Source organism: Azolla caroliniana, unplaced genomic scaffold, assembly GCF_043228905.1.
Source record: "Azolla caroliniana isolate FFs.n. ecotype wild unplaced genomic scaffold, voAzoCaro1.0.p SCAF_13, whole genome shotgun sequence".
Classification (NCBI taxonomy): Eukaryota; Viridiplantae; Streptophyta; class Polypodiopsida; order Salviniales; family Salviniaceae; genus Azolla; species Azolla caroliniana.
In genome coordinates, this window is record NW_028230448.1 from 15,188,883 (window position 1) to 15,215,872 (window position 26,990).

General features: G+C 37.7%; 3 protein-coding genes across 7 annotated transcripts; all 3 read right to left on the reverse strand.

Moving 5' to 3' along the window:
• Positions 1-1,281: 1,281 nt before the first annotated feature.
• MEE21 (PIN domain-like family protein) lies at positions 1,282-4,118 on the reverse strand. Its single transcript, XM_087328991.1, has 6 exons — positions 3,893-4,118; positions 2,745-2,825; positions 2,541-2,661; positions 2,058-2,390; positions 1,606-1,665; positions 1,282-1,501 (listed from the first exon to the last, which is right to left on the reverse strand). The coding sequence occupies exons 1-6, from the start codon at positions 4,081-4,083 to the stop codon at positions 1,490-1,492; spliced, it is 798 nt and encodes a 265-aa protein (XP_087185117.1). The 5' UTR covers positions 4,084-4,118; the 3' UTR covers positions 1,282-1,489.
• A 1,788-nt stretch (positions 4,119-5,906) lies between these two features.
• SETH5 (transducin family protein / WD-40 repeat family protein) lies at positions 5,907-20,301 on the reverse strand. 4 transcript variants are annotated; one of them, XR_015530708.1, is made up of 18 exons: positions 19,997-20,301; positions 18,495-19,919; positions 17,070-17,366; positions 16,691-16,963; positions 16,287-16,613; positions 15,604-16,201; positions 15,271-15,335; positions 15,093-15,194; positions 14,882-15,024; positions 13,664-13,719; positions 8,911-9,575; positions 8,629-8,828; positions 7,901-8,195; positions 7,525-7,812; positions 7,333-7,442; positions 6,925-7,264; positions 6,119-6,848; positions 5,907-5,978 (listed from the first exon to the last, which is right to left on the reverse strand). XR_015530708.1 is itself a non-coding variant. In XM_087329586.1 (18 exons), the coding sequence occupies exons 1-18, from the start codon at positions 20,273-20,275 to the stop codon at positions 6,447-6,449; spliced, it is 5,829 nt and encodes a 1,942-aa protein (XP_087185712.1). In that variant the 5' UTR covers positions 20,276-20,301; the 3' UTR covers positions 5,907-6,446. The 4 variants fall into 4 exon arrangements, 3 of the variants coding, with proteins under 3 accessions (XP_087185712.1, XP_087185711.1, XP_087185710.1); XM_087329586.1 differs by having other exon boundaries at positions 5,907-6,848; positions 18,495-19,262; positions 19,299-19,919; XM_087329585.1 differs by having other exon boundaries at positions 5,907-6,848; positions 18,495-19,907.
• Positions 20,302-22,256: 1,955 nt separating this feature from the next.
• On the reverse strand, positions 22,257-25,501 carry LOC147856297 (Tetratricopeptide repeat (TPR)-like superfamily protein). Of its 2 annotated transcripts, XM_087329484.1 has the most exons (3): positions 23,868-25,501; positions 22,661-22,850; positions 22,257-22,493 (listed from the first exon to the last, which is right to left on the reverse strand). In XM_087329484.1, exons 1-2 carry the CDS (start codon positions 25,437-25,439, stop codon positions 22,677-22,679), a joined length of 1,746 nt encoding a protein of 581 aa, XP_087185610.1. In that variant the 5' UTR covers positions 25,440-25,501; the 3' UTR covers positions 22,257-22,493; positions 22,661-22,676. The 2 variants fall into 2 exon arrangements, with proteins under 2 accessions (XP_087185610.1, XP_087185609.1); XM_087329483.1 differs by lacking the exon at positions 22,257-22,493 and having other exon boundaries at positions 22,567-22,850; positions 23,868-25,500.
• Between the last annotated feature and the right edge of the window lie 1,489 nt (positions 25,502-26,990).

Genomic DNA, 26,990 nt, shown 5'->3' on the forward strand with positions numbered 1-26,990 from the left:
AATGTTCATATAATGTCTTGGCATTGTCTTAATATTAGGTCTCATAGAATGCACAATGCCTTATAAAGAGAACTCATTAGCCCCCATGTTTTTAAAATTTTGACCTTGACAATGAAACTCATAGCCTATGAGACATGCAATTGTCAAAATAAATAAAACTTGGGCCCACAAGCATTACAAACTCTAACTAGTTTTTTTTTCAAAATTTCATAAAACTCTTATTAGGTGAGGAGAGCCATATCAATATTTAATTGAACAAGATCAAATAGATGTTTCTTTGTTAAAATATGAGGAAGAAAATTCCAAAAACAAAGCAAGACCCACTCAATGATATTTCACAAACCTACCATCTTTAAAGAATGATGGTTATTACATGCCATATCTTATTGATGATCACTAATTCCACAATACATTACAAGGTGTATTCATAGATAGATGAAGTTTCATATCCACCTAGTACGATTAAGACAAACTTGATCATTATATGCACAACTATTGTCAAAGCTATTGGGAAAAGAATCACTCATGGCAATTTGTATTGGTTTAATATACTAGAGACTTCATGAACCTATGTTCATGTTTACACATTCACTCTAAGTTCATCAATGCTATAGGTAATCACCAAGGACCTATGGAATATTTAAATACGCAGTACTACCAACAAATTGTAGGAGTACCATCAACAAAAATCCTTTCGATGTACATTAAGACATCCATATCCTTTCAATTTTTTGGATGAGGCAAGAGTTGGCTTGGAGTAATAACTCAAGACTTTATGAACCTATGTTCATGTTCACACAAATTCACTCTCAATTCATCAAAGTTACAGGTATTCACCAAGGAGCTACAGAATAATTAAACACAAGGGATTACAAGTAAATGTGGGAGTATCATTGGCTAAAATCCTTTTGATGTAAATTAAGACATTAAAATCCTAACAATTTTTAAATGGGTGGATCACTTATAGCTAGAAATTTATCCTAATAAGCATAAAAGCAGCTATAAAGTCAATATTATGTTAGCAGAAGTTTCAATTTGTTAAGCATTGCTTATTGCCATGGTCATTCACCCAAAGAACAAAAGAGAAACCAAAATCTAAACGACAATTTCATACTTGAAAAAGCCTATTGCACTCGAATAATGTAGAACGTAGATCCCCAATATATGTACACTCTACCCTGACAATCAACAACACCAGATTACTGTTTCACCCAAAACAAAGATTCAAAAAGCTAGTTTATGCAATCATAAAACTAGAACCATAATAACAATACACAAGTGTTATTGGACAACACAAAAATAATATGATTAGAAGCAACAATGATATTTAATCGAATTATTTTCCTTAAAACCATAATATTTTCAGCTTGACATTGCTTTCTTTATCATCTTGAGTTGTCTGGTGGGAATGGGAAAAACATTGCAGATGTCCATTGCACCTTTTAACTTCCCTTCTGATTTTTTTCTGAGACCATTAGGCATTTTCTTGTTACTGGGCCCCCTGTCAGGGAAAACAAACGTAAACATTTTAGTTCAAACATTGAATAGAAGAAGAAAAACATGTAGCCTTGCAGAAGTAATCAGAGTGTGTAAGCAATCAAATACCAGTTTATTTGTATTTGAAGGTTTTGTAATTTTCTTTCTGCAGGAGAGTGGATTTGGTCCCTGCACCAAATAGAAGGAAGCTGGGAATTAATATGCATTGTTATTAAATAGATATGTGTGCATCACATACAGTATACCAATTGTAGGATATTGGTCATTACAGAAGGAAAAAATATAAAACACTAGCTGAGCATTACATCCACATTTTAAACTTGCAACTAGAAAGTAGCAGTTGCACTTGTAAGTTACTCCGATAGAAAATCATAACATGTTCTTGGGAACATAAATATTTAACATAACTCCACTAATGTTTCCCTATCTTCAGTGGTTTGAACATATGTATATAATTTCAGTAATTTCGCTCCATGTGAATAGGTTCAGTGCATATGCAAGAATATGTTTCCAATGATCAATATCTTTTTGATGTACACGAAGAACAAGAAATTGCATACCTTTGCTCGTTTTCTCTTAAATTGAGGTCGATCTGCCTCCGTGTAACTCCTCTTTTTGTGAGCAGCTTTCATCTCTCTCTCTGAATCATTATTACTCTTGCTGATTAAATGGGGGTTTTGTTCCATGTCCATACCCTCTCCTACAGAAACAGCTTGTGCTGCCAATAATGCAGCCTCCTTCTTCATTTCACGTGCCTTTATGATCTTAAACTCCTTACTACTCGCACGTGATCTCTCAGCTTCACTAGCACGCGCAACAGCCTGTTGCTTCTCTGATGGGGGCTCTAAGACCAAGAAATTATTTTGTGCAAAGATGATGGGGACTGCTGGAACCTTTTGAAAGAAAACAAATCAATGGTTCAAGTTTCATTATTTGACAAAAAAGATATTTCATGCGAACATAATCAGAATCCTACTTGAAGATTTAAAGATTCAAACCATGGCTGTTTATTTAAATAATTAGAAGCACTCATGTTAACTTGCCTGCCGTAGCTTAATTCGAAGATCTGCATCCTGTGTTGAGACCCAAAAATGTTCGGGATTGCCATTTCCAATGAGACTCTGCAAACAGTCGGATGCAGACATTAGAGGTTCATGGTCACACCTGGATTATTAGGACAACCGCATCATCAATACTACGTATACAGTAATTTATTTTGATATATATAAATATATGAGATCACGCACTTGGCAGCGTCAAGTTTTCGGGCAAGAGAAAGAGTTTCGGAAAAGTCCTTTCCCAACTTCTTTAGTTCTGCAATCACACATCTGCAAGAAAGATTCTACCATGAGGATGCAAAGAAGGTGAAGTTAATATGTAGGATTTATAACCCGGAAAACATCCAGGTAGGGATCATATTCTCTTCCATATGTAGACACTTGAAACATAAAAAAGGCTGAACTAAACATGAATAGTAACTTATGAGAGCTACGTAACGAATCTGTATAATAAATTCTGTTCTAAACATACATCCATAGTACCTATTTCTTTTTACTCCAAACGTTGTTGTTAATAAAAAGTACAATGTGAAAATACTCATAATGAAAGTTGTCTCTCTTAAAAATATAAGTACAATGTGTGATAACCAACTCCCTTAGAAAATCTAATAGAATGACAAAAACACAAAGCATACCCTGAATAACAACAAAGAAAACAGCATAACTTGTACAGAAGCTCTTATTTGTTAAGAAGTTGGCCAAAAATTTCTTCCAAAGTAGTTGTACAGCCACGACTACAAATTTTAAAAATGCACTTGGTAACAAAAGGGTTCAAATACAATGCATTGTAAACATGAACGTTGTGCAACTAGTGAGGCTGCTCTTTTTGGGCAGTAGTTAGTGCTAATTACATAGCTAAGCATGGATAGTCATTGATAAAACCAACACTCTCCCAATAAAAGAAGATGAAAGAAACGCAAAGATATCAACTCAAGGTTACAAAGAGAGTTAAAATGATATTAATTGAAAACAGAACATCATTCTACACCATAGGAAGGTGCATTGGAGAGCCCTTCCAAAGATTTTGATAATGGAACAAGGTGCCAGGCAAAAAAAAGGGATCCTAATAAACCCAAAAGGCAGAAAGAATGGCTACAAATTTAAAAAATGCATTGTAAACATGAACGTTGTGCAATTAGAGAGGCTGCTCTTTTTGGGCAGTAGTTAGTGCTCTAATTACGTAGCTAAACATGGACTAAAAGAAAAAAGACCTACATTTGGGGTTAAGAAATGGCGAGGAGAGAAAAGAGGCTCCAGCCATGCTGCAAAGACACTCAGTAAATAACGAAATACACCGACACAGACACACACATATGTATACGTATATCTAACGCAACCTGGTGGTGAAGGGCCTTGCAGGTGCGAAGAGGAGGCGGGAGAGCTGCTCAGCTGGGGGGCCCGTCTTGTGGGCGAGGAGGTAGTGGAGAAAGGTGCCATCGCAGAGCACCTTGAATGGCTCCCTGAAGCCACAGCACGTCTTGTAGAATCGCGCGGTTCTCCTGTTGATCTTCTGCCTCTTCACCCTCATGGTGCTTTTCTTCTTCTCTGCTCTCTGCTCTACTTCGATCTCTCTGTTCTATGATCTATCTACATACATACATACATACATACATACATACATACTCTGTTCTGCGTGTGCCTTTTGCGGTTTTGTTTTTTATCACAATAAATCGTAATAAGGAAAGTGTTTTGTATTTTGAAAACTTGGTAGAGTGGGATCATTTTTGTCAAAATCCTAGAAGAGAGTCGATTTATTTGGATTGATTTAGGGTTTAGCATTCCGAATGTCAAGCCTTGAGTCTTTGTTTTGGGTTACACGGCTTCATGATGCATTCAAGCCCTTAACAATTGTGTGTTGGTGGCGGTAGGAAGCAATCGGTTTGTAAATAAAAGAGAGGGAGAGGGTCTCTATGATACAATGGCTTCTAAAGTGTTGGGAACCACTCGCGATTCCCTTCTCGGATGGGTAATTGCATCGCATGATCCTAACTTGCAGGGATTGTGACAAGGAGGGTTTGAACACCACAAATAAGACTATATTCGGACTCGACACGTACATATTGAAGGTGGTGTTGCTTGGAATATAACATTATCTGTTAATCCAATTAGCCAATCAATTCAACCTTAAAGAGCATCCATGCTCACATAATCACAACATCTTATTTGAACACAACAAATAAGACTTTATTCAGACTTGAATGTATGTATTGAGGTTGGTGTTGCTTGGAACAACATTATTTGTTACCCTAGTTAACCAATCAATCCGGCCTCAACGAGAATAGATGCTCACAATAAGCACGAGTACTAACCAATTTATGTAATTGATCAACAATAGAACACAGATGGATGGTTGTGCACCTAGTCAAAAGTTGGGAAGCAATTTATAGCTACTTAAGTGTGGTCAATCCTTTCATGAGAATGAGGCACAAAGAATGATTGTCAATGTTATCAAATGTTGGATTGTTATGCACCTCAACTAGTTGGTTGTCCAAATTAAATATTAGTTATGGCTATGGCTTAATGTAATGTGGAAGTGGGTAATTGCAACAACTCACGTGGTTCAAAACCCTTAAATACATGGGATGAACACCAAAATTTTCACTAATAATACTACAAATAAAACACAAGGGAATTCTATTTGGCAACAAATTTGAGTTCACAAGAGAAATTTTCTTTCAACTCTTTCTTTGATTCCTAGAGTCTCTCATCATAATGCAAGATAGATTATTTTCAAGCTCTTAGAAATGGCCACCATCTAACACATTGGAAGGTTTCACAACACCTTATTATGAAATATGAAGCTACATCTACAACACTAACTGATATTTACTACACCATTTAATTGGTTAGGAACAAGCCACCCAAAAGTATTCTACTACTCTACCAATCTTATACCAACAAAAACCTCATGAAGGTGGTGTACTTCAATTATATCTACCTTGATTATGGCCAAAAACTCTCATGCAATGGAGCCATACAAATATCCATTCCATCATGTTCACAAAATTTCAAAGCACTGACAAATATATTTCATTCTAAGCTCTAGAATGAGGGTCAACTTTCAATTTTATAGGTCGTTTTTGTCAATTACTTTAACAAATTGTGTTAAGTTTTCTCTTAGAAGACAATAGTCCAAGCTGTCCAAACAAATCAAATAAACCTTTGTGTATGGTTTCTTTTGATGAATAGATTACAGTTCCAGCCCGTTCTAGGCTTATAGTTAAATACTTCTATTCATTATTCCAAAATGAGCTGTATACCCACCTCAGAAAACATTCCATGCCAAGCATATTTTCATGGTAGCATGTTATTAAATTATGATCTTCAAGAAGAATGTTTTAACTAGGTATGAGGATCAACGAATAATTGGGACATTGCGAAATACTTGGGTACAGGGTTTAGACAGCAGCAATGGTGATGGCCCTACAATCAAACCACATTACATTCATAGTCACATACCTTATGATATGTACATATTGAGAAAAAATCCCAATATTACTTAGGACGACATGCTATGATATCAACAAATTCCAACAAATAATCAGCATTGGTAAGTTGTGTACTTGGAACAAACACGGTTTCTGAACCCCGATGTGTACTATCTTGGCACCTTGCATACTCGTGACAAGCACATTCCAAATCTCCTTAAAAGTATCTACAAAACTCTACATAGGCATTTCATCTGACTGGGTAAATTATTTTGCACCATTGGTTTCGAGATGCTAAACCAATCTGTCTGCTATCAACTGTCAGTAATGCTGATTGGATATTCTTCCAATCTGACATTATGTACTCGGATGGCACCATCACAATTAAAAATGATATATACAAAATTATCTAGCAACTAATTCCCCAGTGCTTGCATGCATGACCTTAATAGAAAGGCAATCATTAATTCCCTTGTGTAGCTTTTACTCGTGTTCTGTTTACAGAAGATAAAGATGGACTCATTTGAGATGGACAAATGGGACAACCAGCAGCATGAGCATCCCATCTCAGTTTCACCATGCCTATCTCTGGAAAAATGCAACTAGAATGAGCTGCATGTCCACACAAAAATATTAGGACAGATTTCAATCCGTTCGTTGCCATTGAATTTCTTAAACTTTTGGTATCTGCGACTCTCTCATTCTTTGACTTCGATCTCATATATCTTCCAGAATCACTCTCATCAAGTCTATTTTTACAAACACAACACATGCTGCTGTTGGGAGCATATCCACGCGTAGCATTTCTCTTATATACACTGATGTTGCGAAACATATCATCGTCAACCACATGCTTTGCAGTAACCTGGAAACAGAAACAATAGGATTTGAGACAGCCAAATCCTGAACCATTCATGAACAATAGAAAGTAAAACAACTACCAATATCATCTGCTCATATCCGTATAGTCCAAGCATTTGCAAAATAGTTCCCTTAAAATCTCCAAACTCATGCTTGCCATTATCTGATAAGAGCTTGTCCATAATGACTGAAAGTGGAATGTACCCCATCATTCCATTTACAATCTCTCCGATCAGGTATACAAGTAGCCTTTGCATCAAGTCCACAGCCTTCCGACCAATCATAACGACTTTCCACTTGTAGATACCATCATTTTCACTCAATTCGTTTTTTTGTATGTCAATACCAGCAATCTGTTTAGCTCTCTTTCTTCTTAGTTCTCTTCTAGCAGTATGGAGTCTCTGCAGTGGTACAATAAACCTACCACAAAAACTACATAAGCCACGATCATCTACAAAAGTGCTCTACATCCTTGGGCATAACATTACCTGTCTAATAAGCGGAACCACAATGCTTCAGACTCTCCAGGGTACATCCGCCAAGTGTTCCGTTGACACAGTTCAATTGCATCTTTCATGATGGAATATGTTACCCCAACCTGATGCACGCAAACACCAAGAAACATGATATATGCAGTCTATGATGAGAGGATAAAGAGCAATTTTAGAGCAGGTCGATACCTCAGGGATGGTTAGATATTGCTCTATCTTATCAATTTCTAGAAGGTCTACATTCATATTCTGTACGAATAATCGTGCAACTGACAAATCCATTTCATGAATGTGAAGGTCGACACTATTAAGCGCAAGTGATAATGCACTTCCAACATCACCCACACGTTCAAACAGGTATGCAGCTGCATCTGTGATACCATGTTCTTGACAAAGTTTTAAGCAATGCTCTAGTCTATAATCTTCAAAGCTTTTGAGAAAGGTAAGTACAGAGTCAGGCTCAAATTTGCATAGCAGCTGGGAGAAAGAAACACATGTACAAAAATAAATTATGCACATATTTTACACCAATAGAGCTGCTGAAGTTTGCAAGAAGCAGAAATACCTCAACATATTGTTCCTCTGTTTCATTGCTGAATTCTAACCCAGCATTTTTAACCAAATCTGACAAGTCTTCAATTACAAGTACTCCAGAGTTTGTATTATCTAACAAATGAAGATTAGTGGTCGTCTGCTCAACTGAAGGCAGGCTTGCACCTTTGCTTGGTTTAATACCTGATCGTGCGTTCATGATTTGTTTCAAATATTGGAAAAGAAGAGGAGGATATGGTTTAAGGTCTAAGATTATCTGTGTATGCTCCTTGCTAAAATGTTTCAGCATTATCACAAGTGTCGCCTCACTACAATGTTTGTAAAAGAGAAAGAGCAAGTGAATAACCTAGTTGATCTCTTGCATGACTGAAATAAAAGGATTACAAGAAATGATTCCTTCAACAAAAAAAACTCAGCAGAATAGAAGTAGAATAGAAGTATTTGAATACATATTGACAAAAACTTATGAAGATAATGTAGTTACAATGTATGATTAGTTGATTAGTTACATCAGAGTTCAATTTACTGAATGTTTTTCACGTTTTTTGCCTAAAATGAAGAGACTAACTTAAATCTCTGGTAATATTCATAAAAACATAGAACAAAAAGGGGGTTTGTGTAATAGAAATATTTTGTCAGCAAGATGTTTTGGATAGTTGCTTCCTAAAGTGACCAGCATAGTAACTAAGATAGAGATAAAAATACTCCTACAAATCTATTATGAGTATCTGAAGGCCATACCTGCTCAGTTGAAGAAGTTGAGGCAAACGAGCAAGTGTGGACTTTCTGAACTCTATTAAAATATCTTCAGGAATACCCTTTTCTACACTTAATATATCCAGGATATACTGAAACGCATTTTCTGGTTTCTCTTTATCTTTCATGTAGCTGTCTAAAGCTGCAACATAATCGCCCTTTTTTGCGAGCAAGCAAGCACTTGCCTAAAACAAATTGAAAAGGTGATTATGATGTCTTAATTTGTTGTTGCCTTCCATTCTTGTAAAATTAAAACTTATCATGTACCTGCCAAAAGTGTGCCCGTAATGTGAGTTCAAGAATATGTGTAGGATCCCATTCAGAATCTGGTACACCCTGTAGCAATTTGACAAGCAAACTTTCCTTTCTTCTTGCAGCTTCAGACTTTCTTGCTTTTCTATCATCACTACCTAAATAATCCAGTATACGAGACAAAACTAGTCTAGGTATTTTGGCATAGCTTGATGCCACATGCTGACCAATAAATTCCATTATGATACCCGCATCAACATTTGACATGCATGAATGCCATGCGTCTACATCTGTATTGTGCTTATTTGCATCAGGACCATGCAAATGGATTCTCTCAAGTATATCTATCAATGCATCAATTAGGTCTTGGAGAAGTTTTAGCCCATCTACTGTATCACCCATCTCTTCTTCTGCTGAAAAGCCTACTGCACCACTTTTGTTTAGCTGCTCCTTACTCAGGCCCAGAGGTCCATCTTCTGGAAAAGCACATTGCAACACTTCAAGTGTTGCAGTTAAATCGAAAGAAAGTAGGTAGCTCAACCGTGGATGAATAATAAAGTCAATTTCACTGGACTTCTGAGACACAACCGTTGAAGCTATTTTATCCTCTAGTAAGCACTGAATTAACTCACTCCGCAACCTTGGTAGGCGTGAAATGGAAATGATTCCATCACCATGACCTGGTAAAAGAAAACGATATCATAAAATCCTCAAGTCTTATCCTATTTCTATTTACTTTTTTACTTAGTTACATTTATTTTGGTTTGTTGTTCTCAAAGACAATTCAACATTTTAAGATGTAATCTCTTGTTTGGTCTTATCCTATTTCTATTTACTTTTTTACTTAGTTACATTTATTTTGGTTTGTTGTTCTCAAAGACAATTCAACATTTTAAGATGTAATCTCTTGTTTGGTCTTATAGGCCATTCTGGCCTCTTAAAAGACATTAATGTGTTAACAAGGCAAATAACTGGAAAGATTTAGAGAAACCTTGGTCTCAATGATTGCCTGCTTGATAAGGAGCACAGCATAGGTGCACCATGAAAAATCTGGGCAGACATGAGTGCAGCCCTAATTATTTTCGAGGCATTATTTCGATCAGCGACCAGTATCCAACAGGTTCCTTACAGGAAGGTACTCAAGGTTGGCATTTATGTCATCAAAACCACTAGCTGAACATGGAGATATTTATTGTTGTTATTCTGAAACCCAACAATGGTTCCAATCACATGATATAAACATAAATGCACTACCCCACTCCAATCGGCTATTTTGGCCTCTTAAAAGAAGTTAATATATCTTTCTTTCATTCTCTCTTAATATTTACTTTTCTGAAGAAAATCTATACGAACGATAATAAAATCTCCAATTTGGCCTTGTGGATATAGCCTCACAGATGACCATATCCTGATGATATTGTGCTGATATCCGACTCTCCAAGGGACTAAAAAGACTTTTAAATGCCATTGAATCATTTGTATGGACAAAGGTTTGTCGTAAACCTAGGTAAACCTGAAGTGATGGTGTTTAACAACATTCACAATGGGTAATGAGATCAGAACCAGAATGCTTCTTGGGAGAGGAAAAGGTGGCATACACACGATACTATAAACTTGCCATTCAGCCTTGATTTTAATAGAAAAGGCTGTCCTTGATGCTCTTGAAAGACAATGTGTACATATAAAATTCCAAGAACAACAAACTAAATTGTGGCTATTTGATATGCTTGTCACGCTGACTCTACAATGTTGAATCCAGGGGACCGAGTCTTCACAAGGCAAACAATTGTAAAGATTTGGAGAGATATCTAGTCTCAATGTTTACCCACACAATAAGGAGTAAAGCAGGTGCCCATGACATAATTTGTGCAGAGATGGGAACAACCCTAATAATCACCAAGGCACTATTCTGATCAGCCACCAGTATCCAACAGCTTTGGGAATGAAGGTACTCAAGGTTGGTATGATGAACTGCAACAATGTTAGAGTCACATGGCATAAGCAAAAGGTACTACCCCCATAGCAATATAGTTTGGATTGTCCCCATCTAAATAGACCAAAACAGAAGAGAATAGAGTAATCCAAACAGATATTACCAAATTAGATAACAGAAGAACATGAATCAGCCCAACACCTCTTGGAAAATGATCCATTATGAGGCACACTTTTCACAGATATCGGAAGATGGATTCACCTTCAAGCCCTCTTATTTGGACATGCATCTACCTCATGCATGCAATGCGGTAGGGCAGTTGCAGACCTCTTAACATCAGTTCGTGATAGAGGTAGGCAGATATGCACAGACATTTCTGGGAAGAAATAATTTGCCCATTGTGTCACCGGAGAGTGGAACCTAAAGAACACTTGCTATGTTTGCCATTATATTGTTTTAATGAGATAAGGTATAGATACATTGCCTCTTTAACGAAGGCTTTGGCCCAATACATACAGTAATGGAATACAAGAACCAATGGCACTTGGGGCTGTTTTCACCAAAACTCAAGAGACACAGAGAACTTGAAGGACAAGAATATAACCACACAAGCTCATCAACAAAGAACGATCACAACTTTCTTTGGTCACATCAATCCCACTAATGATAAATGCCAATCAATGGTTATACAAGTGGGCTCCAAGTAGGATATTGGTAAGGGATTACAATGGATTGGCGAGAGCGATTTGTCATGCATGTAGGTCTCGTGAACCATGATTTCACCACCCTTATCATCAACAGATAAAGGCCATTATCTATTGCCATCACAGGTGCTTCACTCAATTCAGAGATCTCCCAATTTTCGATTGACCTGAACTATATGTCTTTCAAAGTAAAAAATTACAATCTCTCTGACTTGAGAACGGGATAACAGGATACATTAGTCTGTCATTACATGTATAAATAATGGGATACTTCAATGCACACACTAACGAAGACCAAACAACTTCCTTTGACCAAGCAAGTCCAAGTATGAAAAATTCATAGCAAAAGTTGGCCTAGAATGACAAGCTCAAAATTTGAGTAAAGTAACAGAATACGACAAATGTTTCCTGTACCTCGGTAGATCAATAGATTCGTGATATCACTGGTTTGTCACAATAAGGTTAAATGCTTTGATGTATTGGAATTCCAAGGAAGGTGCAACTAGGTGTACCAGTTGCTCCTGGGAAAAGAAATTAACAGAGCATGGAAAATGTTTAATGAGAGGAAACCTAGCACACAACTGACCTCACATCAGGCTTGGCATGAATATGGAAGGTATGACATTCCCCACGCCAAACCACATGGCTCGCGGCCACTTGAATTCACTTTTTTTACTCCACTAAAGGTGAGAACTCCCATTGATGGGTTGAAAGCCCAAAATCATCATGGATTGGCTGGTGAGCATTTTATCTATGCCTGTGACCCCTTGCTCTTGCATCCTGCACAGATCTTTAATAGAACTGTGTAAAGGCTGCCCTAGTAGCTGGCATTGTACCTATATACAAGAGCAGAGATCCTATGATACCTAGCAGTTATAGGACTATTATGACTGCCCATTACTTGGCTAACAGTATAGTTCAATCTTAGAGTCCGAATTGAGTGTATGGGCAGAGAGAAATGCCTGCTGTTCAGCTGGATAGGCAGATTTCCGAAAGAGGTTTACGACTTTGAATCACATTTTGAGTCTCCTAGCCCTTATTGAGGAGGGAAGAAACCACAAACGAGAATCTATTCTTGCATTGTGGATTTCCACAAAGCTATTTAACACTGTACTGCATGCTCAGCTCATCTGTGACTAGAAGCCCCTGGAGTCGCAGTAGATATGCAATGATGAATCCATGCACTATACGAATCAACGTCAAGAAACATGTCCACACTCATCGTGGGTTGCCAGAGGTTGTGACAGCATGATCGGAGTAAAACAACCATGCCTAATATCACTCACTCTCTTCTCTCTTTATGTAAATGAGATACCTAATTACATATAGAGACATTGTTATTCAGGAGCATGCTTGGATTATCCACACCGGAACATGACTAAAGTGGAAAAGAATAGAGTGATCAGGTCGATATCATTAACATGGATAACGAAAACACAAGTATCAGTCAACCACATCTCTTAGTGAAAGATGGCCAACGTTTAGCTATACTTCATCAATCTTCCATGTCCTTTTTTAATAGGATATTTATGACTGGCTGAAAACTGGAAGCCATGGATGGTCATCAGTCTCACGAATTTGAGGGATTGACAAAGAATAACGAAATTATTTCTAGCATCTAAAATATCTTAAGACTTCAATTTTGTGAAAGTCTTTGACTTTGTGGAAGTTTCTAGGTTCCTTAATGAAAAACGTCAACATACCTGACACTATTGCTTGATACGTTCTCTCTGTTCAACTTCTATCAGGTAATCTAGTCATATCAGGCATGGTGTCTTATATCATGTCTTACATTGAATGTGTCTAGTATGGTAAAAATTCTCATGTGATTCCTTGTATTTGAAGCACTGTGATTGGATGCATGTAATAAATCTCAGTCATATGTATTCGAGTTATTTAACATTTTCCTCATACATCGAGCACTGTCATACTCATACTAATCTACCTATACATTTTAATAGCCTAATTATACATACATATTGTACACAAACAAAATAGTTATATCATACAAAATTGGATCAGATTTGACAGATACATCTTAGGAAATGTTATATAAAACCCAAGGGCGATTAGACAATATTGAAATTTAAAATGGGAACTTACTATAAATATCATTGAAAAGATTTCTTACCTGGGGGAAATGCCAAACCCAAAAAACTGTATTTCAAATAAACAAGCATCTTATACCTATAAATAGAAAATAGTAAACATTAATCCCAACATATTGTTGGCAAACCAAAGAAAAACTTGAATAGTTATTTTATGTTTGCCGTTGATTAATCACTCTTAAGAACTGTTATCCAGGATCAGTAAGAAATTGCGCGTCATTGATGCCCCAACAAGGATGAAGTGGGGAATTTATGTTCTGTATAAGTCAATAATGAGTCATGTACATGCTCCTAGCAGTTTGCTATACGCAATACATGCACCAATAAGTGTGGCAAGACTATCTGCTATCAACTCAAGTTTGAGGCTCTATATTGGTGGCATCTAAATGAGATAAGACAGATAAGGCAGAATAGAGGTAAGCCTTGGCTACATGCCCATGAGGTCAAGAAGGTTAAAAGGATATCCAGTGGGATACATCATTTTTTACATTTTATCTCATGTTTACATTCAGAGTACCATATCTTTCTGAAGGAGACAATTCAAAAACCCAGACTGCCACAAAGTTTCAAGGGCTGCATAAATAGTGACTCTCTGATACAACCAATACTACTGTATAGAGCACGGATATAAGGAACTATCTATTATTTACCACAGGAGGAAAGTCCCACTGGCTCCTGCAGAATAGCAGCAGCTAAGAATTGGCAACGGTTCAGTTTCGGCTTAACCCGTTTGGCCTTGTCCAAACCAAACTGGTTAAGCCTTAACTGGTTTGGGTGGTTTCAAACTTGAACCGAACTGTTACATAAACCAGTTTAGCCAAACCAATTAAGTCTTTATGGGTTTCGGAACCAGTTTGGCCAAACCAATTCAGTTCGGCTTGAGCCATCCCAAACTGAGCTCAAACCAGTTAAGGAAGCTCAAGCCTGAACTGAGCCGAACCGAACCAACAAACCAGTTCAGGCTTGAGCCAAGCCATTGCCAACACCTAGCACAGCCAAGATAATATTAAATTACTACATGGAGAATATGATGGTCATGACAATAAAACTGATTTCGTCTGTATGTTACCATGCAACTACTCTAAAGAAATAGGGAAAAAGAAATCCCTACCCAAGAGCTTGACACCTAACAGCAGCCCAGGTAATATTAAATTCGTACATGGAGAATGATAAAAAAACTGATTTAATCTGTATGTTACCATGCAACTACTCAAAAGAAATAGGGAAAAAGAAATCCCTACCCAAGAGATCGAGCATTAGGTTTAGTGTCATCTTGTGCAACAATCAAGAGTTCTTCTAGTGGTGATTTGAAATCATCAAGTCCTTTGTTAAATAAGTAAATTAGAGCACTATAGAGCTCATTCTCGCGGCATAACCTCACAATCTGCAAATGCAAATCAAATCGTATCATTCTTGCCAGTAACAGTATTCAATACGATTGTAAACTCTTACCTGATTGAAATCCAGTGATGCAATATTCATGTGCAAAACACAGCGTTCCACTCGTTGTACCCATCCTTTCTGTCTATAATATTCAACAAGAGCTTGCATGACCTGTTGAATGGGCACAGTTGTAAAAGCATGAAAATATTGCATATTTACTAACCCTTGAAAGGGATTGTTTACTAACCTCTGGTGCAAGTGCCCCAAGCATATCCTTCAGGATGTAAGGCTCAAGCAACTCCAAAAAAGTACCTTTATGGAACAATAAGAAAGTAGGTTTAACTTCGTATAAACAGAAGACCTTCTCTAACTTTATTGGAGAGAGTAAGAGAAACACTCAATATTTAAATATTTCTTGAATCATTCTGTATTGGACCCTTCAGGAGATATTTTTAAGCATAATTAAGGGCACTAGAACAACGCCACACTCTTTCGTCATGGATTGTTTGGTTAGCAGCGTACAAAGCGAAAGAAAAGGAATATACATCTTAATGCTACCCAATAGGACAATCTGCTATACCTTTTTGTTCTGCATTACAGAACTTGTTGAAAATTTGATTGAAGAGCACATCAGTCTGATGAATGTGTACACAAAACTCAATTGCAACACCTCCAACTCGAGTATACTGCTCTTTTGCTTTAGCTATATCTGAGGAGTTTTTTATATCTGAGCCAAATGCTAAAGACAGATATGTGAAGGCCTCATCTACATAAGCAGACAGAAGATCTAAGAGGACTGGTACAGCTGCCTTTTGCAGCAGATCAGTTTTCCTTGGAATGCCCACCACAGCAAGAGCTCTACCATCAAAAACCTCCATCCCAACATGGAAGGCACCCATCCAATCTCCAGCATGTTGAAGAGCTTTGATTCTATCATGCCATGGTAATAAGCGAGCTCTCCAGACTCGCAATGGTCCAAGTAAATACATATTAGCAGCTTGAACTGCTACCGAATTGTGATATGTTTTCTCAGGGTTTCCAAAGTTATTAAGAATGTATGCATGGTATGACAATGCTGTAGTTTTCACTTCATCTGATTCTATATTTACCCGTTCCACCTCTGTTCCTTCCTTTGTGAACAAGCATATCTGACCTTTCAATGTTAATACACCTATAACCTGCCATCATTAGAATTGAGGACAAGTTACACCTATCTGAAGCAAAACTATAATTTGCACATTGCTATTTGAAAAACTGCAATACCTGTTCATCCAACCATGACACTCCACATGCTGCACTATCAAGATCCCAAGTGGCCAGTATCTTCAACACCCCCTTCAAAAGCTTTAGTGTAAATACCTTCTTGTCCCAACCCAGCGCAAGAAGGGGATGATCAGCATTCTCTGCTTCTTCACTGGTATGCTTTACTTCGCCAATCTCATCTGATCCCCGGTTAGTGTTCGCAATTGTGCTGCTACGAAAAGATATAGATTCCATACGCTTCCATGAAACATATGGGATTGCAGTATCACGCACACCATCTGGACGTGGTAACATTGCACATTTTTCTAGAAAAGGTGGCAACCGAACCTGCCAAATTCTAAAAATTGTTAAGATGTCTGGGAAAAACATGCTTCATTCAGACAGTTGAAGTGTTTGAGCATTACCACAAGAATAGATTGATGAGTTACAAATACAACCATATTCCCTGCTTCATCACCAGCTCCGCTTTCATGAGCAACCTTTTTAACAACATCTGGACTTTTCCCTGCAACAACTCCCCTAACCATACCCCCAACCATACTGGTGAGCACTGTTGATGCATTAACAGTTGTTGAAGCTTGAGACATGCTAGAGTTTCCAAGATTATCAAAGCTACCATTCAGAAGGAGAGGGGAGAGACACAAAACCATTCCCGTATTCTGCCCATCTACTAAACACTGCATCATTAACATGTGCAAACCAAAGTAACAAAAATATGAGTAAACAAGCGAACATAGGATTCATTATCACATGCAATTTATGGGCTAAGTCACAATGCAATACCTGAGTTTTTGTAACGGAATAACGTCCAAAAGTACTCCAAGAAACAGTATGTAAGAGTACCAATCCTTTGCAATCTGCAGTTATAGCTCTTTGATACCTAGTACATAGAAAAGCAGTATGCATGATTGCAGCATTATGTTCCACATTGACAGGCTTTGAAGAGCCACCTTTCGCTGAAAGCTCCCACAGAGCTAAAAAACCATTGGCATGGCCCACCAGTAGCAGATCTCCTTGCATACTGAAGCCGAGAGATGTCACTGAAGAATGAGATTTATCAGCACTGCTCAGCAGGATGGGCTGATAATAATAATGCACGAAGTCAGGAAAGAAATGACTCATTTCGGAAATTAAATACATTAATAAAGGTATTGTTTTATTTTGTTTCTTAATTTTAAATATCCTTGAAGCTAAAGGTAAACAATTTATTACAGTGGTGCCAAATAGGACCTGTACAGCCACCAACTGTTTTTGGTTGTCAAAAGAGATGTCTGATTCTGGAATCTGGATCCTGCTTTGCTAGGGAACATGCAATAAGTAATCTAGGGAACCGAGAATTTCAAATAATACTCTCAGATATTACCATTTGGATAACAAAGAATTCATCTGCAGAGCCTCAAAGGAACCTCTGGGCATACAAGAATGCCATAGTGTACTATTTTTCAGCAATAAAAAATACACAACTAGTTGTACAAGGGCCTCCTTTGCACCACAATAACATTCCAAATCGTACTTCAAAGTTTGACAATCTATCACAATTGCTCACTTTCAAAAGGGTGATGAGTTTCACCATAGTTTATGATGTTTATGCAGTGAGGAAGTATTTACTATTATCGATAACAAGAACTGTAGTAAACCTAATCTAGTAGAAGGTATGCCAGACCATATATGGGAAGCCTGTTCCAGCAGGCTAAATAGCATCTTCGTACATACACACTATTCTATGTGATTGTAAATGTTTGAAAAAGAAGCTAATCCAGTACACTACCACCTAGTTTTACAATGAATTTTTTGTTCAGCATGATGCTTATTTTTGCATAAGCCTGCTATACGTTTTCATCTACATAAATTATGTTTCTGCAAAGCTTCTTTACATAGGATGAAGTAATAGCTCAAATGAAAAGTTTTCATCATCTGAAACCCAGCCGTTTCAATTAAATCTCTACACTCTCTGGAACCCAGCTACATGTTTCATTGAAGTTCAATCTCCAAAATAAATTCATACTATCATCAGGAGCCCAAATCATAGACTTAAGTGTTTTCCTTCAGTGCTAAAAGCTTTATAAATATAATTAAGCTTAAAAACTCTTATTTGAATTTTCTAATGATGGTTCTATCATATATTACATTGAGAAAGAAAAAATGGATGAGAAGGAGCATCTATGCAGCATCAACTTCATAATTCAAACATCCAACCTTTGTACCTACCTCTGCAAACTTTGCTGCACTAGTTTGAATTGGTAGAAGAAAGACACTTCCTTTCGAGAAACCTACAGCAAGATTATTTCCATGTGTGGCTAGAGCTTGGGCAGTTCCATAGTCACGAAAGATCGTTGAAGATGAGAAAACCTGAGAAACTGAATCAATTGAATCAATATGAAGATACCCAATTGCTGGGGGGGCATTTTGGATGCCTTCTAGCCTCATTGGCTGAGCTGAGGCTCCTTCTTCCATATGAAATGCAGAAAATGATGCAGTCTTCTCCATCTCCTCTGCAATGTCTAGTGCCGTGCGGTTATGCTCAGTAGGAATTTTCTTTGTTCCTGAAGTTTTGGAAGGATTCTTCGAGTTTTTCATTTCATATGCAATGTCTTGTGACTGTAAATTATCCTTTGAACTCATGCTTGTGTTTTCAGACACCATAATATCTTTAGATAGAAGCAAGAGAACCTCTTCTTGAACAGAATCATCGTCACTAGAGCTTGAGTCATCACCAGCACTTCCAAAGTTCATGTGTGAGCTGGAAACATCAAGGTTTGATGCCGAATCTAGAAGTGATGAGTCATCCTCACTCTCAGACACACTTAATTCGTGAATATATTCTTCGGATTCAGTTGTAACAACAGAGCTGGATACCATAACCACAGATGATGAATGTTTTCCATCCTTGGACTGCAAAGGAGTATCTTCATTTGCCATATGTCCCTGATACGAAGAGGCTGATGATGGTTTCTTTTGATCCAATCGTGTGGATGAGTTTAAACCATTTCTCCACTCTCCTTCTATGCTCAGATTTTTTTGATACAATCGATCGGATGAATCTGAACTTTTTTTCCTCTCTGTTTCTTTCAACAATTCCAAGTGTGGCTCACCTTTAGCTATCAAACTTTTGCTAGCTACATGGCTAAATGGAGAGGTGGCGATAATACTTATCTGTCTAGATGCTGCTGCTTCTGCTGCTGCAATAGCCGCACCAGGTTTACTCCTTGTGAGTGTATTTTCATCTGAGAATGAATGTGATTTATCACTACTATCTTTCCGGGCCTCAGACAAATTCGAAGAAAGAAACTTGACACTCCTGTTTTTAAAATCAGAACCTTGCCTTGGAGAAGAAACATGATGCTCACTTGAATAAACGGAAAGCTCTGGATCAAAGGAGACTTCTATTCTGCTTATAGGCATAGGAGTGGTAAACTCAGCAATGAATGGAAGGCTGACTGCATCAGAATCTTCGCTGCTAAGCCTTCTTGAAAGATCTGATGATATGCTATCCGAATTTTCGTCAGGGTGTGAAGAAATGGTAGAAATGGATCCTTCTGCAAGCAATGACTTGGCGCCTGTACTGCTGAGGACATTAACGGATGAGAAATCCTGAAGAACCACGGCATCTTTCTTTGAAATCTGAGACAAGACCTGAGAAGAAAGTGAGAATTTTGAAATCCAAACTGAAATGAGATGTTGGATGACACATTTGAAATGTGGGATGAAACCTGAGATGATATCTGAGATAGTGATGAGGAAGAAGAAGAAGAAGAAGATGATGATGATGATGATGATGATGACCATTGATGCAATCCCTGTGTGTTGTTTGGGATAAAAGGAGCAGCCTCTGCATCGTTCTCATCTTCAGCGTCCTTCAATATCTCTTCTAATCGCAGATCCAAATCCTCTCCTCCGTCGTAGTCTCCGCCTTCTTCTCCGTCTTCCCTGTCTGCTTCACCATCGCTGCTCTGTGCGTCGAGGATCGCGTCGACGTCGAGCTCCGCCATGGCCCAATTAGAAGTACAAAAAAAAAACAAATGGCTCTTTCTCTCTCCCTCTCTGTGACAGAGCAAGAGAGAGAGAGAGAGAGAGAGAGAGAGAGAGAGAGAGAGAGAGAGGAAACAAAATTACATATTATCGTCCCACAGATTACCCCTTCCCCTTAAAGAATCTCTATTATTTCCCAAAATGCCCTTCTGTAGTTTTGTTTGCTTGCTTGTTTGTTTGTTTCACGTGGTCCTAACCTCACCCGACCCGACCGACCATCTCCATTGTCTTGTCCTAAACCCCGACCAACCGATCGGCCAGCCATTGAGCCAGTGTCTCTATCTGCTTACTACACTTATGCATAGTTTCCTCTTCCTCTTGCTAGATGGACGAACGGACGGACAGATGGATAGATGCATGCATGCCTTTCGCTTTTTGTAGCATTAAGATGTGCTTTGCATTCACTGGACAAACGTTTCGTTTTTATGAGCATCGAATAAAGAGCAAAAAATCAATAAATGAATGAATTTGTTTGCCACAAGCTCAGTTCGTTGGTAGTACATCAAGTTCCATTCCATCGAACACAAGTTCTGTTTTTATGAGCATGGAATAAAGGGGGGAGGGGGAACGAATTTGTTGCCATGAGCTTAGTTGATTAGTTGTACATCAAGCAATCGTATGCATTGCTACCCTACTTGTGGCCAATTCAATTTAATCGAACTGCCTCTCCACTTTTCCAATTATTGTTCAATTCTACCTCTTGGAGAATATTTAATACCATCTACTCTACCCTTGTAGGCATTGCAAATCAAGCAATTGTGGTGATATATCTAACATGTTATGTGATTGCTCATGTTTTCTCTATACTTTTACATGAAGCCCGCTTTCTCTAAAACCACAACCCTCTTTCACAATCAAGCATGTGACCCGTAATTTTAGATAGAGATAGACAATGGAGCATGTGAGTTTGTGAGTTGAGGATGAACTAGTGAGAGAATTTGATTGATTATCATTCAATTCTATTCACAATATTTCCTTTTTCATCCACTTAGGTAAAACTTGATTGCTTCAATACTTGATTGGGGTTTTCTTTATATATTTCTAACTTTTTTTCTTGACTTTCAATAATGCATCAAAATATAGGAATTACCTAGACAAAACATATATGGCATGAAAATTCTTGACATTTGCTTACTTCGAAATTAAGGTGCCTATTCTCATGAAATGAGCACATGATTGAAGAAGACAACTTATATTTTGCATAGTATCTCAGCTTAGAACTCTTGATTGAGATCATCCTTAATTCAAAGTGCACTTCTATGTTATCTTAAAAGTATGATTAGTCTCAATGTATTTCTAGGCAGTAAGAAAGCTTATCTTTCATTGCAATTGTTAATGTGAGGTAAGTAACATGAAAAGTGACGAAGATATTGATATGAAAGACTTTACATCAGCCAAAAAAGGCAAATATGTGCTATATACCTTAGGAAGCATTTGGCTTACATCCCTGATTTCATATTAGATATTCGGCTTAATAGTGAAAAGACAATGATAGTCGACAAAGAGATTGAGATATTAAATATTGCCACCGACTTCATGCAAAGTGTGCACTCAAAAAGACAATACTTGTCATCATGAATGCTTGTTAGCAAACAAATTTATCATACATCATGCAGCATTGCACAAAAGAACACAATGCTGATGATGATTATGGTCAAATGAATAATGCTGATCCCTCTCTCCAACCAGATTATGGTTTAACAAAATAACACCTGATTATTAGTTTCAAGACTTTGACCATTAAGTGCAGCAAAACTAAGAAAAAAAAGATTAAAAAGTGAATACATCTGCACACATGATATTTCAAAAAAATAAACATTATTTGAAGTTCTTTTGAGAGAGAGAGAGAGAGAGAGAGAGAGAGAGAGAGAGAGGAGAGGAGACAGATCAACGATAAATGGATATTCAAACAATAATGCAAAATAGGCATTTTAGTGTATATAGGGACGAGAAAAATTCAATATGATTGTTAGTTTTGCCAACTTTCAATTGTTTCTGCTACAAAAGAAGACGACTTCTGCCAATCCGAAAAGCAGTAAACGCAGTTGCTCTAGTAAAATATCCCACCAGCGTAATGAAGATTGCATCATAAAAAAGCCTTCATAACTGGCGCATGCTCAATTCGACCAAAAAATGGCTGGAATTAGAACGGGGAATCACTCGATGCTTTTCCTGGAGCTTCAAGATTTAAAAAAAAAAGCTACATCAGAACAGACAAAAATGCAAGAAATTGCATCATATTGTATATATGTCATATATAGAAAGATCATTTGAGCAAAAATGATACTCGTATATATTCTAAACATGCTGTTTTTACCCATAATGATGATAATGGTTATTTTTACTTGGGTTTCCAAATTCTTAATCTGCCATCTTCTTGAGGCGTGAGAGCGTGTTGCTGGCCACTCTGTTTTGAGGCTCTCGTTTGAGAACCTCCTTCAGATCTGCAATCCCTAGCTTATACTTCTCCATGCTCTCGTATAACAATGCTCGCTGCAGCATCATTGCCACACTACCATTATCTAGCTCAATTACCTGAGAATCCACAACACAAAAGAGTGTATTTCATAAACCAATAAAAACACAACATATCTTTATCTGTTTACACAGTTCATGTGACAGAAACCTTTCTGAAGAATTACATAGGAGCTACTCATTTACAAATCAAGGGACCTTACAAATTCAAACATTATGGAAAATGCTGAACTATAAAATACATCCAACCAATTAATTATGCACACTCAAATGAACTTCTGGAATTGACATGGAGCCTGAAGTATTTCTCTGCTATAAAACAACCACCATGAAGTAATTGCTGAACTCAACCTATCAAATTTGAGTTTTGAGCCAAGAGTTTGCAGCGACAATTTTGAATATTGAAAGGGTTAAAGAATCAAAGTGCACATGTAACATGTCTGTGCACAATGGCTATGTACATAAGCATGCTACCAATAATTTTCAATCAAGTTATACCAATCCAATCTAGTGAATGTCACATGAGTACCAATTAAAAAAGCAACATAATTGAGAAGTCACCTGGAAAATGTGGTATATCACATTTCTCCATTTGTGTTACAAATTATTATTCTTCAATGGGCTAGAATTAGAGCACACAAGTACCAGTTTAAAATAATAAAAATAAAATGTGTGAAATATCAAACGTCTCCAAACCGGCATTTGACTTACATACTTCAATAAACTAGCTTCAGTCAGCACTACTCCCACTCAAAAGATTTGAGAATAAATTGGCCATTTGAAAATGTGGTACATCAAACATCTCCAAACAACAATGGATGTTTATACTTCAGGTGTAAACTCACGTCAAAAGACAGATTAATACCACTCGAAAAGCATCAGCATAGTAAATGTGAGTTGCAGTATGCGTGCGGTATGTTGAATTGTCTTATCACTCATAAATGTTTCAATTTACATTGCATACACAAATTTCATCAGTTTGCACATCAACATAAAGATCCTTAATACACAGACACACACACAACCACTTTACTTTCGAAGTCAAAACATTTAGAATTATGGGAGCTCTCGAATTACCTTAGTACAATCTGCCACCGCTTTCTTATATTCCCCAGCTTCTTTCAAGCACGATGATCTACATGTAAGCACTTCTATCATGTGATGAGTTCCTCCAGATTTTTGAAGCAAGTTTTCTGCCCACGAGAGCCATTTGATAGCATCCCCAAATTGTCCCTGTTTGTAATACCCTAACCCTTTATCTTTTGCAAGACTCGCACTAACACCTGGAGGAGGAGGAGGGAGGTCACTTAACTCTGGCGGAGATGAAGTATTATCATCTCCTCCGAAGCTTGCTTCAAATCCCCAATCATTTTCCATGTTGGTAGGCTGATCTTTCTTCTTCGATTCAAATAAACTATCAAGGTCTGTTTCATCACCAGATTTCATTCGTGAAGATGAGTTAGCACCAGCAGTCGAGCTTGAGGCCTTGCCCAAAACTGATTCGAATGGATCTAATGTCGAAGAATTGTTCTGTTGTGGAGAAGACGAATTAGAAATCGGATTCGAGGTTGAGATCTTACCAAACACTGATTCAAATGGATCTAATGTTGAAGAACTCTTGGGTGGTCGAACATATGTCGTTTTCTCAATATCAATGAAAGAGAATGGATCTGACAGTTGAGCTTTGGATGGCTTAGATTTGTGAAAAGGATCGCCATTTAGAGTAGAAGTCGATGAAGATGATGTAAATGGGTCTATATTAGCGGTGGCCGATGCAGATGAAGTACCTTGGAAACCTCCAAACAGATCATCTCCATCTCTATCAGAGTTGAGATTCATACTTACTTTAGCTTGAGATGATACAGCAGCAGGCGTATATGTAGATGAGGAAGAGCTCAAGCTTTCAAATGCCCCCCAACTATCATCTTCATTACTCTGAGAATTAGATCCTTTAGCACTAGTCTGTGTTGCAGATACAAAATCACCCATTACATCATCCGTCATAGACTTCCCAACTTTTATATCTTTCAACGGCACTCCTCTCGGCAAGGAAGATGCCATGGATTGAATGTTAGGAAAGACAGAGCTTTTCGGAGGTTCCTGCTGCTTCTTATTAGAAGACACGGACGAAGAAGAAGAAGAAGAAACAGAGGTTCCGAATCGAGACGAAGATCCGATCAGATCTCCAAACAGATCTGGAGAAGCTCCTCTGTTGAGGCTACCGACAATACTAGATTTGGCTGCGCTTGGCTTAGCATAAGAAGAATCCATAGATCCCCAGCTTTTACCTGTGATATCACCCACCATAGATCGAGGTCCCAATGCAGAAGACGAAGAAGAAGAAGAAGAATTACTCTGCCATGTCCAAGATGAGGCCGAGGCAGAAGAAGAAGAGACAGAATATGATGATGATGACGACGATGACCAAGTGGTATATGGTGATTGGGCGGGTTTCTGTGCCCACGAAGAAGCAGCCATACCCGCCGCGTGGGGCGATGGCGAGCTCGAATATGCAGAGCTCTGCTGCTGTTTGAGAGGAGCAGAGGAGGAGGATTTGGAGAAGGATGGGCCAAGGCCGAAATCGAACTCATGGTTGCTGAAGGAAGATGCAGCCTTCTGCGCATTCTCAGATCTGCTTCGAGGATTCATCGCGATTCACGGATCGAGAAGGAAAAAGGAATGGAATGGAAGTATGACAGAGAAATGAAGAAGCCTAATAATAAAAAGAATGGAATGGAAATATGCAGAGAAATGAAGAAGCTAATGGAATGGAAATATGAGTCATGACAGAGAAATGAAGAAGCTTAATAAATACATAGAATGGAATGGAACTATAATAGAGATATGAAGAACCCTAATCAATAGGATGGAATGGATTATGGAATGGAATGACTCATGAGGTGAGTGAGAGAAGATCTATCTGCTCATTACATTTACATGTGTATATGTATATGTACATATCATTTTACTTGAGGATGCAAATAACACACAAACATACACATATAATAGAGATATGAAGAACCCTAATAAATAGAATGGATTATGGAATGGAATGACTCATGAGGTGAGTGAGAGAAGATCTATCTTGCTCATTACATTTACATTTACATGTGCATATGTATATGTATATGTACATATTGTTTTACTTGAGGATGCAAATAACACACAAACATAAACATTTTTGCGAAATCGGACCTCTTCTTCCGGAAAGGTTCGAGCCTATGCCGCCATGGCACACTCCTGACAACACTCACTCGTGTTACATGTACCCATTTGCTTTCTCTCTCCCTCCGTCCCTCTTTGCATGCAAGCCTTTGAATCTCTTGTTGTTATAGATTGTTCATGTGATGCCTCTTTCTAGCTCTTGAAGATGTAAGGAGGAGAACCTATTATTGTCCACTTAGTTTGGCTCCATCCACTCGATCAAGCGAAGGATAGTGCATCTATTTTCATCTCCTAGTGACAACTCGATTGACAATGTAATTTGCATTATAATCTTCATTTGGAGATGACCATATGGTTTAGAGACATGCTTATTCAACATTGGACAAGTTTGGCCATGCACAATCAATGACGTCAAGTTTGATATGCAAGCTCATTATGATGTATGTACCACCTACATAGAAAGAAAAAGGTTCACTTAAACCCTTCACATCCGTAGCAAAATGTATGAAAAGATACCCCTTTAAGGGTAGACCCCAATGTTAGCCTTCAAAATTTGTTATATGTATATGTGTGATTTGATTGATAATGCATAAAGCTTTGGATGAGCTAATTTGTAACGTTTTCAGTATGTAATTTGTAATCTTTTGCTGTGCCATGAGTCGTTTCATGGAGTTTCCAAAATTAGTTGGAAACAAGTAGTCTGGACAATTCTTGCATGGTATTACAAAATTCAAGATTTTCATGTTAGAAACATGTTAGGCAATTCTTAAGTTTACTTCATGTCTTAGGAATTGCGGTACTTTCAGTTATGTATAAGCTAAATCTCCACTAATATTCTACTAAGAATTTTAAAAAATCAAATTGCAACAAAACCCAAGCTTATTTTCTGCTTTGATGATTCAAAAGAATGGGAGGTTCAGATCCATCCTTTCAAAATAATAATTGCCCTTCAAATAAACAGAAAACAAACTGACGTTTGTGAGATTAACAATGTTCTACCTATCTTGCGCTAATTTATCTATACCTTGGTAGGCC